The sequence below is a fragment of the Asterias amurensis genome, chromosome 7 (genome assembly GCF_032118995.1).
Source record: "Asterias amurensis chromosome 7, ASM3211899v1".
NCBI lineage: Eukaryota > Metazoa > Echinodermata > Asteroidea > Forcipulatida > Asteriidae > Asterias > Asterias amurensis.
Window position 1 is genome coordinate 21,951,814 of NC_092654.1, and position 13,960 is coordinate 21,965,773.

Consider the following 13,960-nt stretch of genomic DNA (forward strand, 5'->3'; position numbering starts at 1 on the left):
CAATGCAAGTGAATTGAGAGTGTCAGTTTGGGGATTGCGAACCCCTTTAAACCCAGGCAAGAGGAATTCCTCGCCTTGAGTCACCCTAGAGACCTACGAAATTGATCTCCCAAGCAGAAAATGCACAGAAGATGGATGTCAATTTGGGCACAGGTGATGGGAATTTGAAGTTTGAGAAGTTACAGGAATGGGGTTTTGGAATTTGAAGTTCCTTCTGTGGTAGTGGGACTGGACTAGGGCAATGGCCTCTTTGGAGAGGTCAAACTAGAACCATGATAAATTATGATTTCTTTTGTTTGGAACTGCAAAAAGAAGTGGCACAAAATTACAACTTTGTCTAGTTTTTGTTTGACATTTCTTATTCAAGTCCATTGAAACATAAATATTGTCAAAGATTCAGAAATTCCTGAACATATTTTGAAGTCCAATAAATGTGTCTGTATCATCAGTTGCAAACCTCATTATCATACCATCCAAGCCTATTAAATATTAACATCTATCAGTTGAGTCATAAGTTTACCATTTGAACAGTTCCTTTAGCATTTCTGTTACCATATTATAGACTTTAAATGATTAGATAGGCCTATACACAGTATGGACACAAATTGCCAACTTATTCTCTCATTTGATAATAATAGGATAACGTTTGATAAACCATTAAAACAGATTTCAAAAGGAAGAAAAGTCTGCACAATGATTGCATCAAGGACTGTAATGAATAATCAATACCTCTTCCAGACCCTTTGGTGTCAAAAAAACTGGGGAGGATTTACATATTGTTGAGTTTTTTTTCAAGCCTTCGGGTGAATTGTTTTCTGTCTTCAACTGAATGTGGCACATTGTTAGTGCTTGACTGAACTGATTTCTATCTGTCTACAAGGAAAGACAGTCGAGGCAGAGTGAGCGGAGGTCAGGCTGGGTTTGCTGAAGCAGAAGTTATTCCTAGATCAGAATCCAGCTGACACCAGACTTTACTATGGAATAACTTCTGTGGTAGTTTACGGATCGACCTTTGTACCCCAGCTATCAACAAAACCAGCGCTTGACACTGTGGGAACGCTCCAAAGGTTTATTTGCTATCATTCCGTACATAGACAAAGCACCCCGTTTTCCATACTTGAGATTTTTGGAAGGGCTGATTTGATAAGCAATCAGTACAGTCACAGGAAATAAGTTTTATATATTTAGCTTGCCAAATAAACAGGTTTTAAATTGATAGTATTTTTTTTCCAATTGATGAACTGAAAACTGAAGATTTTTCTTCCCCCAAATACAAATTTGCTTTTCATAATTGCCAATGAGTAAATTTAGACAGTTTATCATTGTAAATTTGTAAATTGAATTTCAAACAACCTTGGGACAAAACTTGAGAAAAGTATTTCAGAAAACTGAAATATTTTAGAAGACCAGTCATTGCCGAGTGGAAGTGAGAAACCGAAATGAGTAATGAATTATCGTCTACCGATTATTAACTCATTACGCTACGATATTGAGAAAGAAAAAACGTCCATCAATGATCAACACAATACATTATATTGATGATTCATTCAAAATGGCTGCCAATTCTATCAGCAGTGGCAAGCTAGTAACATAACACATCCCCTGTATAGCTTTCAAAGACTTAACAAAAGGGGTTTTAAGCTGCCATTAATCACTCACGCACCACCACATACCAGACAGTTGTGTTTCCCCTCAAGGACTTAGGTGATGGTCCCAAGCCCTGGCTTCTCATCAAAAGGAACAAATTCAGGGATCGTCAGTGACAGTTCTCCTCCAATCAATCCGCAGATTATAGATCAAGAAATGTTCACCTAAGTATTTTTTTCCAAAAGTTCTGACACAATTATAACATTTCCACGTTGTAACTACATTCACTGTGCATTATCTACGTACTGTTCATCAATGTCATCATATGCTAAAAACATGTAGGTACTTGAGACTGTGCTTGTTTGTGCTCATTAGATTCTGTGAAGAGACGGCGGCGGCGTATGACTCAACTCATTTCTGACCGATTCTAGTCCCTGTATGTACATTTGTAACACCATTTTTTGCATCTTACATTTACTGCTATTTTAATACACTTATTTATGTGAATTTGACTACCATACCTTACATAGGCCTTGATTTTAAAATTAAATTACCCCTGCATTTGAATTTCTGTACAGTATTGATTTACATTGGGCAGAGCAACATACATGTTACTGAATCCTGTCCTAGCATGTGTTGAATAAAATAAAAATCACAACAAAAAAATAACCATTTACAAGTATGATTAAAAACAGATCTCAATAGAATAAAGTTTTATAAATGGTAAAACACACATGCAGTACACAATGGCTGCTTTTCATATAGTACATGTACAATATTCGGCACAATTCAGTCATCAATATGACTTGGACTTTTCTTTATACAGCATATTTACAAGAATTCACCCACCTGGTTTCCGTCCAGGGGCTGGAGGTGGGTGGGTGGGTGCTGTCTCCTGCGAGGTTTATCGACTGCACTCCTTTGGCCTTTTTCCACAATTCTCACACAAGCTCACAATGTCACTCCTACCATAGTCGCGTATTTATATTAAGCACAGCGTCACTGTTGAGAACAAGTCCAACGTACAAGCTTGAATCTCAAATGTTACCGAGTACAAAAAGCTTAGCTTTATCAACACAAATCCTCTATTTAACATTAGCTTTTACAGTCTGGTGCTGTTTGTTTCTCTAGCGATTTTAAACAAGTACATCATACGTTTGTAGGCGGTTGTTTGGGCTGAAATAGAGAGCAGATCCTTGAGTAAAATATCGACCATGATCGAACTGTTTTTCCAGACCAAATCCAAACTCCGCTTGTGATTCCAACAACTAAAAGCATCAGATATTTGATCATGAAGACCAGAAAGTCTGGGCGGGACAAATCTTTGAAGTACTCCGCGTAGGTGCAGGAAAAACTCAACTGGGAGCAGTGCTGTAGTCGCCATTGCTCTTGCCAACGGGAGTGGTTGGACTGCTCGTAGAAATAACATCCAATAACTACTGAGGCGGGTAACGTGTACAAGACAGAGAAGAGTCCAATTCGCATCATCAGCTTCTCTAGTTTATCCGTTTTGTTCCCGTCTTGCTTCATGAAAGTTCTAATACGGAACAGAGCGATAAATCCCGTCAGGAGGAATATGGAGCCAATGATAAGGTATACGAACAACGGCGCCAGAACGAATCCACGCAGGGCGTTGATGTTGGACACTCCGGTGTAACAGACTCCTGCGAGGGAGTCCCCGTCTATTTCACCGACTGCGAGAATGATGATTGTCTTAATGGCGGGGATGGACCAGGCTGCAAAGTGGAAATACTGAGAGTTACGCTCGATGGCCTCGTGACCCCATTTCATCCCTGCAGCGAGGAACCACGTCAGACTGAGGATGACCCACCATAGCGAAGATGCCATCCGAAAGTAATACAGGAGCATGAAAAGGATGGTACAGCCTTCTCGCTTTGCTCCCCTTGTCAAAGTCCACAGCTTTCCTGGAGCAGTGGGACGGTTGCAAGATACACTGTCCGCCAAGAAGAAACCGCAAATGTAAACTACAGCGATGACAAAGTAGCATCCGGAAAGAAAGATAATTGGACGCTCAGGATACTTGAAACGGGTTCGGTCGATGAGGAAAGTCAAGACGGTGAATAGGGATGAAACTGCACATAAAAATGCCCAGGAACCGATCCATATACGGGCAAATTTTTGCTCATTGGTGTTGTTGAAATGCATATGACATGGGGCTCCACAGTTCTTAGCACCCATAAATTCATAATCGCCAGCTTTCTGATAAACTAGTTCCTTTGGACATGTGAAAGGTACATGTTTCTTGATTGCTGTCGTTGGTGGCATCTTGGTCACATTGGGAGGGGTTGTAGGGGGAAGGGTGAACTTATCTGTTGTGCGGTTGCGATCAAAACATAGTCCAGTTTCGGGGAATTTGTCACAGTCGAGACTAGCCGGCCATGAAAAGCCGAACTTGTTCATGAGCTCCTCGCATCCATTACGGGCACTCAAGCAGAGCGATTTGCAGGGCTGAAGTGCTGGTTGATCTGGCATTCTAGCACAGAACGGAGCATACATGGAACACAGAAAATACTTGAGATCCACTGAACACTGCACTTTGACAAGTGGGTAAAACTGATGCACTTCCAGCCCAGCTTCGTCCTGTCTTTGGTGGTTCAGTAAATTTGGCATGATTGTTTCGTTGTAGGGGACGTCTTGGCACAACGGAATTGTAATGGGCTCGCAACGTCCGTACGATATGCTACCGATTTGACAGTCCACGAATGAATTCGTACACAGAAGAACTGCGACAACTGCAACAAGACGGGTCGTGGATATCCGCAAAACATCTCCGTTTCCGAACGCCATGTTGTCAGTTTGATGCTATGATATCCTCGTTATGGCCAGATCATCGAGACAGCAACGATCAAAGCTTGATTTCGGAAGAAATTCGGCAATAAAGCTTTCAGATGATATCCTCTCGGCGCGATCTGCAGTCAGGTGAGACACATTCATACATGCAGCAAACACACCATTGAATGATGCACACAGCTAACGATACAAACACCCTGTATTGAAGAGACTGCTGGCATCTACATATTGTCAGTGCGTATTGCCAATGTGTGTACCTGCTTTGTGTGGCCGGCTGAACCCGGTGGCTGCGACTGACGTCACGAGGACGGTTTCTTGTCACCCCAAAATAAATAGCGCTACATAACGCTTTCCACCCCCAAATTATCAATGCAATTGACATATATGTATTGTTATTCATGAATGATACGGCCCATCTTTCAAAATTTATCAAAATTTATCACAATTCAGTGATATTTACGCAAACTGTTCGAAAAGAACCCATTTTCACCAAAGAGGCGACCATTTGAAACCGCTTAATGCTAAGTGCTGTTTGACCAATCAGCGCACAGCACAAAATCACATGATCACCACTTGAACAAAGTGGTGAGAACAGGTACACAAAGAGGTGGCACTGTTCAATGAGCGTATAAACCCATTCGCCGAAACTTTTTCTCCCCTCTCAAAAACACAGTAGCCTAATAACCATGCATCCGGAGTTCCATAAGCCTTAACCCCTCACTCGATAGCTACACAAGGGAGACTTAACATCCAGCTGTCTTAAATTCGCATTTTTGAAAACGATTTCGTCTGATAAATTCACGTCTGGTCTGTCTTCCCCACTACCTTTGTTCCCTAACCAGACGCCACTGTGGTTATTAATTCTCTATTGCTGATTATGTTGTTTTGTACTTGACCGAGTTGTACTTGATAAATTGGTATCCCATTGAGGGCCTATTTTGTATTAAAACACCGTATGTGTTTTTAATTGTTGACGCTGTATGGGGCAAGGGCGTTAGGTATAATGGCTGGAAAACCAATAAAGGGGGTTGAATTGAAAAGACCGGTATCATATACAGCTGTATTTGTCTACTGATTGGAAATGTTTCAAATTTTGAGAATAATTTATCATCTTTTTTAGTATAAACACGACGGAAGGTTAATTTAAAATAATGAAGCGAAGAACAAAGACAGCACTTATAACAAAATGTATGCTCTGAATTCGCGAGACGAAATCTAATATGGCAAGAATCCCAATGGATTGAAGGGACAGCTATTAATCTTGGAATTATTTCCTGTATTACCTCGCGCTTTCCTCTCCAGCAGTAACTGTGACTTCCTGCTTATTACTCAATACACATCGAGACTGTTGTGTAGTCAACAATCATTCAATATGAAATGCACACAATACAACTTTTGTGTATCACAACGCAGATGCATAATTCAACTACAAATATTGTTTTCAAAATGTCTAAATGGTGCTCTCTGCTCCAGACATCAAGACACTTAAAACCATCAAAATAAAGATGGATGGTGATTGCAGCAAGGATTTTATGTTTCATGAACATTTGTTACTCATGTTAAATTTATCATTTTCCTACATCAAAACACTTTCACTACTTGGGAGAAATAGACGTAACACAGTGACTCATTAAATGGTGAATGGTAAAGATTTCTAGATTTTGGATAAAAAAACAACAACAACGTTTTGGGGCCGGTTTGTTTTTGATGTGACGCCCTGACTCATGTGAATAAAAACTACACACTCTTCGTAGCCGTCACCAGCTTACGATGATGGATATTGGAAAGAGCAGGTCCCCTTTGTGTTCCAGCGTAATCTCCACCAAATCAGACAGAAGGTCTCTTCCGGCCGTCCTGAAAAAACATGAAAGAATTGCCCAATTTTGTAGCTTTTTTTCTTTTACCAGGCCACAATTAATTATACAGGATTTCCTGTTTAGAGAAGGGGACCTGGCGACCTGTTTACTACAATGCGTGGAACAAGGCGGACATTAATTGGTAAATGGCTTGAGGCAGTGATAAAACCTAAAAGCTACTATCGTTTATTTTTCTTCTAAGAATGGACTGTGGAATCAGCTGTGAGTGGCAGATCAGCTGCGTGATGGTGAGTGATGATTTGAATATCATGAATAATTCAACAGGTTAACCGCCAATGGCGAATGATTATTTGAATACATGGATAATTCATCAAATTTTGTGTTACTGTTGAGCCAAGTGTACTGACTGAGGATAATTTGAGTATCATGAATTATTCAAATCAGCATATTTACATATATTTTTGTCTAACAAAATTGAAGTTTATGAAACAGTACCCACTTTGAATTGTTCAGATTTTCTCTTATTAAAGTAACTCTATTTTTAATTGCATTCCATTTGTCAAATTTGCTAAAATTTCTGTTTGACATTAGAGCACAAATGACCCATGATAAAAAGTTTTATTTGTTATTACTTATTAAATAGCATAAGAGACTTGCTTCTAAAATTAGTACTTAAATTTGTAAGTCTAAACCGGCCATTGGGTTTCGTACCAATTACTAACTAAAATAATTTATTCAATTCGTTCAAACTTACATTTATTTCAAAACTTCATGAAAACAGTACAAAGTTATAGTAATGCAAGTTTTGAATCACATGTACAGCACATCACTTTATGACAATATAACAGTAATTAATACACATCTTAATATGATTTCAATTCAAGTAAAGCAGTAAAATATTGCATTGAGGAAGAGTCTAGGTATCAGGTTAACCAGTTATAAAATGATTGATGACAAAAATCACACAATAAGAATTAGTCTCCATCTCAAGTTGACACCTCCCACAATACATCTCAGATTGTAGTTGTCCAGGCTAAGGTCATCGGACCGTAAAGTTAAAATGGTTCAATTATTTGTTCTGCTTGGTTGATTTTCAGTATTCATTCAACATCCCCTGTGGCCCCAATTACTGATCTCACTGAGTTCGGTTAAAACTCATTTCTTGGCCAGCCAGAATGGTGTGTATGATCATCAATTATGAACAGTTTTTTTCCCCCTTAGCTTTGTGAACAAAAAATAAAAGAGAAGAGAGAGGGAGAGAGAAGTATTCCTGCCTAGGTTTCTAGGACTAGGTGTCAAGATATTTAACATTTAAGACTCGGTGATTAGCCATTGCTTCTTCATTGCATTCTTGTTCATGATAAAATCTATAGCTGTATTTCACATTGGCCAGCATCTGTGAAACAGAGTAATCAAAAGACATAGTGAGTAATATTGCATACCACTTCTGTGTGCAATAACTGCCATGTTTTCTTTCTCTGATATTATATTGAAAGCAATCAATAACTTGATTCACATGGGTTCAAATAAATACCAAGTTGAATTTTTGGGTGCACCAAAGTGTGATTATGATTTCTGGCACCGATTGTTTGTGTAATGCCAAAGGTCTTGGGTTCGAATCCCCACCCGAGTCATATACCTGTGTATTTGGTTCACAGAATTTGAGAGAGTACTAGTGCAGCTGCTAAGGTGGCAATTGTGCACTTTGAAGTACAATCATAAACTGCTATATGTTGGTTGGTGTTGGGCTAACTATCAATTTTAGAAATGGACCCATATGGGTCTCTCCTATTTCGGGAAGGAGTCACATTTGAATAAAAAGGTGGCATAGGGTATAAATAGTGGGGGAAATATGCTTATAAAAAAGAATAGTTTATTTTTTTGCACAAAAATATATACTTGAAATCCTTCACTAATTCAGACACAAATGAGTATTAAAAAAAACTGTACTGGGTGTATAAACCAAATAGTTTGAATTATTGATATATTAAATAAATCAAAGCAAGATTTAAAATGAGAAAAGACAAAGTGGAAAATAAATATAATTACAAAAATGGAATAAAATCTTTCATCACAGGTGAAATCGTAGAGTTCACTTAACGACATTCCCATATCACTCTCTTGTCTGAACTGCAAAGACGCTAGTCAACCTTCCGAACAAGATGTACCCAGGCACTTTCCATTGAGAAATGTTAGCATTTTGATCTTGTTGAGCATAGTTCCACCTAGCTGTCAATGTCTATACAATCCAACGAACGCCCCGGGGGTTATTTTCTTAACGTGCACATTTTACATGTTTTAAGATTACTAGCCCTCCGGCTAGGGAGTAGGGTGAATAGAAACATATCCGAGATGTAATATGATCACACATTATGATAATTGCGTTGCTGTACAATTCATTTCACTCCACTGCAGACTATATATTTTCTTTTTCAAGATTTTTGTATTATTATAGTTTGTATTGTTGACTGGTTCACTATATCTGTAATTATATTCACAAGTTGAGGATTCACTGCAATGCAGACATGGCTTTTAGGATGGATGAAGCGCAGTGTATTTTAATGGAGAAATCATACACAATAAACCAAATTGATCGGAATACTGCTATGTCATAATCTACACAAACAATTTCTTTTGGCTGGTTTAAGTGCTGAAGCATTAGACTTGCATCCTATGTTGTCATGTTCCCTGTGTGTTATATCACAAATTAACATTATACCAAAAAGATACCAGACTATTCTCCCTTTCTCCCAAGCCTCAGTTTTTGTGTGTGATTGGAATAGGAATAAAACAAGATAGCTGTAAATCAAAGGCCGGTTACCAGACTATTCCCATCTAGCCTCAGTTTGGTTTTATTGATCGGGATAATGAGTAACAATATGGCAGCGAATCAAAGGTCTGGTAACCTGCAGACTTTTCCCCTCTAGACTCAGGCCGTGTCCGAATTGGCGACTTTGGCTACAGCTACGGCTAGTTCAGCGCGTCTGTCAGTGTTGAAGAATGGCAGATGTGCGCGCCCTAGCCGTAGCTGTAGCTGAAGTCGCCGTTTCGGACACGGCCTCAGTTTGATTTCATTGGTTGGAATAGGAGAAGAAAAAAAATGATGGCTGTAAATCAAAGGTCTGGCACCAGACTATTTCCCTCTAGCCTCAGTTTGATGTTTTTGGTTGGAATAGGAGAAAAATAAAATGGCAGCCGACCAAAGGTCTCGGAGTAAAACAAGATGGTTGTAAATAAAAATATCTAACATGGCAGAACATAACAGATATCGATAAAGAGATTAATTTCACTTTTTCACTTTTGTTGTTGAAATAATCCTCAACAATGTTTTTCCCGGACTCCTTCTTAGAATAATGATATGTGGAGGTCTAGTCATCAACCGCTGGCTTTTTAATCGTACAAAGGTCTTGATAAATAATTATTAACAGGCCAGATGGAATGATAAACTAGGCCAGCAAAAACACTTGAGCAAACACACAGCGGATTTATAAACCCACAACTATTCCTCTATGACCCGATCCAGAAATACTACTATATTAGGTAGAAGAAAAATACCAGGTATGATATTGCTATTCCAATGGAAATATCATAAGTCAATCTGTTGTCCTCCAAGTGTTGATGCATAAAAGATCATTTCACCTACTTGGATATAAGTCATTATAACAACCCTTACCAATATTCTGCCTTTTCATTGGTTTAGAGCATGTCACATGATCTGTCTTAGTTTTGCTAGACGACGGCCGTGTGATAGTGCATCGGTTTGCCGTGCGCTAGTCCGAAAGACTAGCACACGGCGTGCAGTACCCAGACGTCCGTTGCGTGTACGAGGATGACAAATTAATAGTCTGTAACCATTTCGGATTACATGCAGAGCACAGTAAAAGTTTTCGCAATCTGTATTCGCGTCGTCCGTGGATTGTAGCATTCAGGTCTGTAAAGTCTGTACATTATTTAGAAATGTTTGGGGTGTTATAAAACAAATATTGGCTGCTTTTACTCGTGCAATGGTTTAAACTATGACTCCCTCGGTGATCCCCGGAGATCACTTCGGGAGTCATAGTTTTAACCATAGCGCTCGAAGCAGTCAATATTTGTATACTATTTTTTCTCTCTCTGAAAAAAACTTAAGTTATTTTCAATGTCTCTTGGAAACTAGTTTTACAAGAAAAAAAGGACAATACTTGTAATGCTTAGATAAAGGCAGTGGACACTATTGGTAATTACTCAAATTAATTTTTAGCACAAAACCTTACTTGGTAATGAGTAATGGGGAGAGGTTGATGGTATAAAACATTGTGAGAAACGGCCCCCTCTGAAGTGCCATAGTTTTTCGAGAAAGAAGTAATTTTTCGAGACCTCAAATTTAGAACTTGAGGTCTCGAAATCAACCATCTAAACGCAAACAACTTTGTGTGACAAGGGTGTCTTTTCTTTCATTATTATCTCACAACTTCAACGACCGATTGAGCTCAAATTTTCACAGGTTGGTTATTTTATGTATATGTTGAGATACACCAAGTGAGAAGACTGGTCTTGACAATTATCAATAGTGTCCAGTGTCTTTAAGGTTTGTTAAGAGGTTTATGCTTGGTAAGAGTTTTTAAACACTTTATTTGAGTTTTGTTCATGTAGTGAGACTGCATGTTTACGCCATAGGAAAATCTCTTCTTAAAACAGCCCAGACTCCATTTGGTTCTTATCAAATATTTTTTCAATGTCAATGTAATAAGTATTTTCTAGGCTAAATTTAACCCCTTAATAAATAGGCCGTCAAAAAATTATCAATATTTCCAATCATGGTTCTATTATTATTTAACTGCATAGGCTTGTCAGGGTTATTCCTTTCATTCATTGATAAATCCATAATCCAATAAAGGCACCCCCCCCCCCCCCCATTCACACCCTCCACGTCCACATATTTTCCTTTTGCAGAGAGGGGGGGGGGACATTTTTAATATATTGAATGATTCATTTGTGCATTATTTCATGGGGGAAGGGGCCTTCTTCTGGTTATGCCACTATCCTTCCACATGCTGGAACAAAATCAATTCAAGTGCCAACCTTTCTCAAGGAAAAAGGAAGTTAACCAATCAATTGAACTTAATGAAGGGTAAATTTGAATTGACCAAATATTTATGGGAAATGACACATGCCACTACCCTAAGTCATAATTCTAATTCTCAAAACACCAGAAGTCCCACCAGACCATTACAACAGGAATGTGGGTTTGAGATTTGATTGTTTGCTTATGTAAGACTTCCTCTTTTTGCAATAATTTCCATACCCCTTTGAAGGGTTCAAGGGTACAATGTGACCTCAAAATGTGACCTCAGGTGACCTGAGTTAGAATGGTTGGGATTCTAGGTTTTTTTTTCATGGGCAGTAAATATCTTACTTTCTGGCAGAGCAGTTGAAAATGAATTGAAATAGCTGTGGGTGATAAACACCTCATATCAATACAAATATTTCAATGTGTTGAAATTTATGACTAGTATCACACTGCATCCATAATTTGCCACACTCACTGTGTGCATTTAAGGTACACTTCCTCAAAGGTGCCAAACTGTTTGTCTTTCTGTATCAGAACTGAAATTTCCTTCACAATGTCTTCACTCTAATGGGTTCTTTGAAGTGAGCTTTTCAGAGAGTCAAAATGAAATTAGATTTAAATATGATGCCTTCAAACACTATGGATAGAATTCTTTGCTTGTGGAATTCCTAAGGAAGAGTTTTAATCATGGGGGAAGGAACTTGAATTTGATCTGACATTATGGACTGTCAACAACTCATTTGCTTATTTTCACACATGGGAAATTGGGAGGAATTTCAAAAGATTTTGTTTAAATGTAGCAGCTACTTAGTCAATTTGATAAAGAATATTGGATATAATAGAAAACAAACTTTTTTTTTTTTTTGGGGGGGGGGGGGGTACAAGAAATGATGTCTTTGCCTCCCCTTAACCCCCACTACTCCAACGACTATGACAGTGTGTAAACAACATGCCAAATTCAATTTTGAATAATCACGTTCTTTAAAATCACCATTAAACCATTACAGCCAATAAGGGGCACCATTAAGACAGCATTCTAAAAAGTCAGTCTTGTGACAATCAGATTTATGACTTTAAAAATGTTTGTAAATCCTCCAAGTGTAAAAATAAATGTGGCCTTAATTCAGTTAATAAATTAAATCACATGGAATTCACAATGACACATTTGTTGCTTTACATTCATCTCATGGCTAGCTCGGACTTACTCTCCTGCTGCTTTGGTAAGCAGACCATTTTAATGATTGTGTATGATCCCCAGAAGACAGGTGCTGTAGAGATTAAGAGTGAATCAGTTCATGATCAGAATGTCTTACAAGGGATTAACCCACAAGCTGGCCTGTCAATCATAGCCACTGGGCCAGAAATAAGCCTCTTCCATTTTTTTTCACTCTCACTTTAGGTGTTTTTTTTTTTTAACCCTGTAAGATCTAAGTTATGGATTGAGGTTTTGTTGGGCTACAAAGGCTGTCATAACAGGAGTAGAGACTAGTTTGTGAGAACTCCACCAGTGTGTTCATTGTTCATATGCTTTGGGCTGTAAAACATGGATTTGAATTAATCCATACACATATTGAACCGAAGGACCCCTACGGCGCTTGACTCAATTTTTTTTTTTTTTCATTCCCAATTCAGGGGGTTAAGACTGCTGGAAATTTCTCACGGCGTTTTTATGTTCCTTGAGATGAAAATCTTTTTAATCCATGCCACTTCATGAAAAGGGCTGTTTGGTAAAATTAAATCAAAAAATGTAATATTTATCCATTTATTTTTTATAGAAGATGTATCTGTCAATATTACTTAGCTTTAGGCCTGAAGTATTATAATATTTGAGTGAGAAATAACCTCTTTCTCGAAAACTATGTTACTTCAGAGGGAGCGGTTTCTCACAATGTAAACTATCAACAGCTCTCCATTGCTCATAAATACCAAGTAAGTTTTTATGCTAATAATTATTTTGCGTAATTACCAATAGTGTCCAGTGCCTTTAATTGTGATGGCACCATCTTCATCATGTGTGCTAAACAATCATGAGTTTTATTTTCACCCCAGAACAGGACTAGAAATTTTCCTTAAAGGAACATGTTGCCTCGGATCAGACAGGTTGGCAGTATAAAAAGCGTCTGTAACCGTTTGTCTCGAAATTGCGTGGAACTCGTCAGTCGACGAGGTAAAAGGAAAACCACGCGTTTTTGAGGCATATTTGTGTGGATCAATGTATTCTACTTTTAAAACATCTCTCCAACTAATGCCTTTTATAACAAACGGTTACAAACGCTTTTTAAAGACCAACTTGACCGGTCCAAGGCAACGTGTTCCTTTAAGACCTCAGATTGGTTACAATGATCACAATTTTAAACAAAAACCAATATGGCTGCTCCCCCCTCCCCTGGAGTCTATTCCCCCTCATCCTTGGCTTGTCCTCATCCTCCCTGTGGCCTTGAAGACATTTCCTGATTTACCATAGCAACAAAAGCCCCACAGTGATCAAATTCACCTTGGCAGCCAAAAATGTGCTACAAACTCAGTGCAAAATATTGATTTCTCTCGCTCAAATTTGTCCTTATTTTGCAAGCGTTGCTAGGAAACTGAGCGAAGCGGAAGTGCCGAGTGTTCGTCAGTTGAATGCAGAGTATATCCAGAGGTGTGTCTGCATAAACATGTAACTGATCGGAAGGTGTGCTACTGCTCACTTGAT

The 13,960-nt window shown here is 38.5% G+C and overlaps 2 protein-coding genes across 2 annotated transcripts in view; both read right to left on the reverse strand.

The window, feature by feature from the left end:
• Nucleotides 1-286: 286 nt before the first annotated feature.
• Nucleotides 287-4,834, reverse strand: LOC139939418 (frizzled-2-like). The gene has a single exon (XM_071935289.1). It carries the CDS (start codon nucleotides 4,393-4,395, stop codon nucleotides 2,737-2,739), a length of 1,659 nt encoding a protein of 552 aa, XP_071791390.1. The 5' UTR covers nucleotides 4,396-4,834; the 3' UTR covers nucleotides 287-2,736.
• Nucleotides 4,835-7,186: 2,352 nt separating this feature from the next.
• The window catches only part of LOC139939440 (cyclin-dependent kinase 14-like), a 113,708-nt gene continuing 106,934 nt past the window's right edge, over nucleotides 7,187-13,960 (reverse strand). The window contains exon 15 of the transcript XR_011786308.1: nucleotides 7,187-7,611. The gene's annotated coding sequence lies outside the window, so the exon portion shown is untranslated. The remainder of the gene's footprint in view (nucleotides 7,612-13,960) is intronic.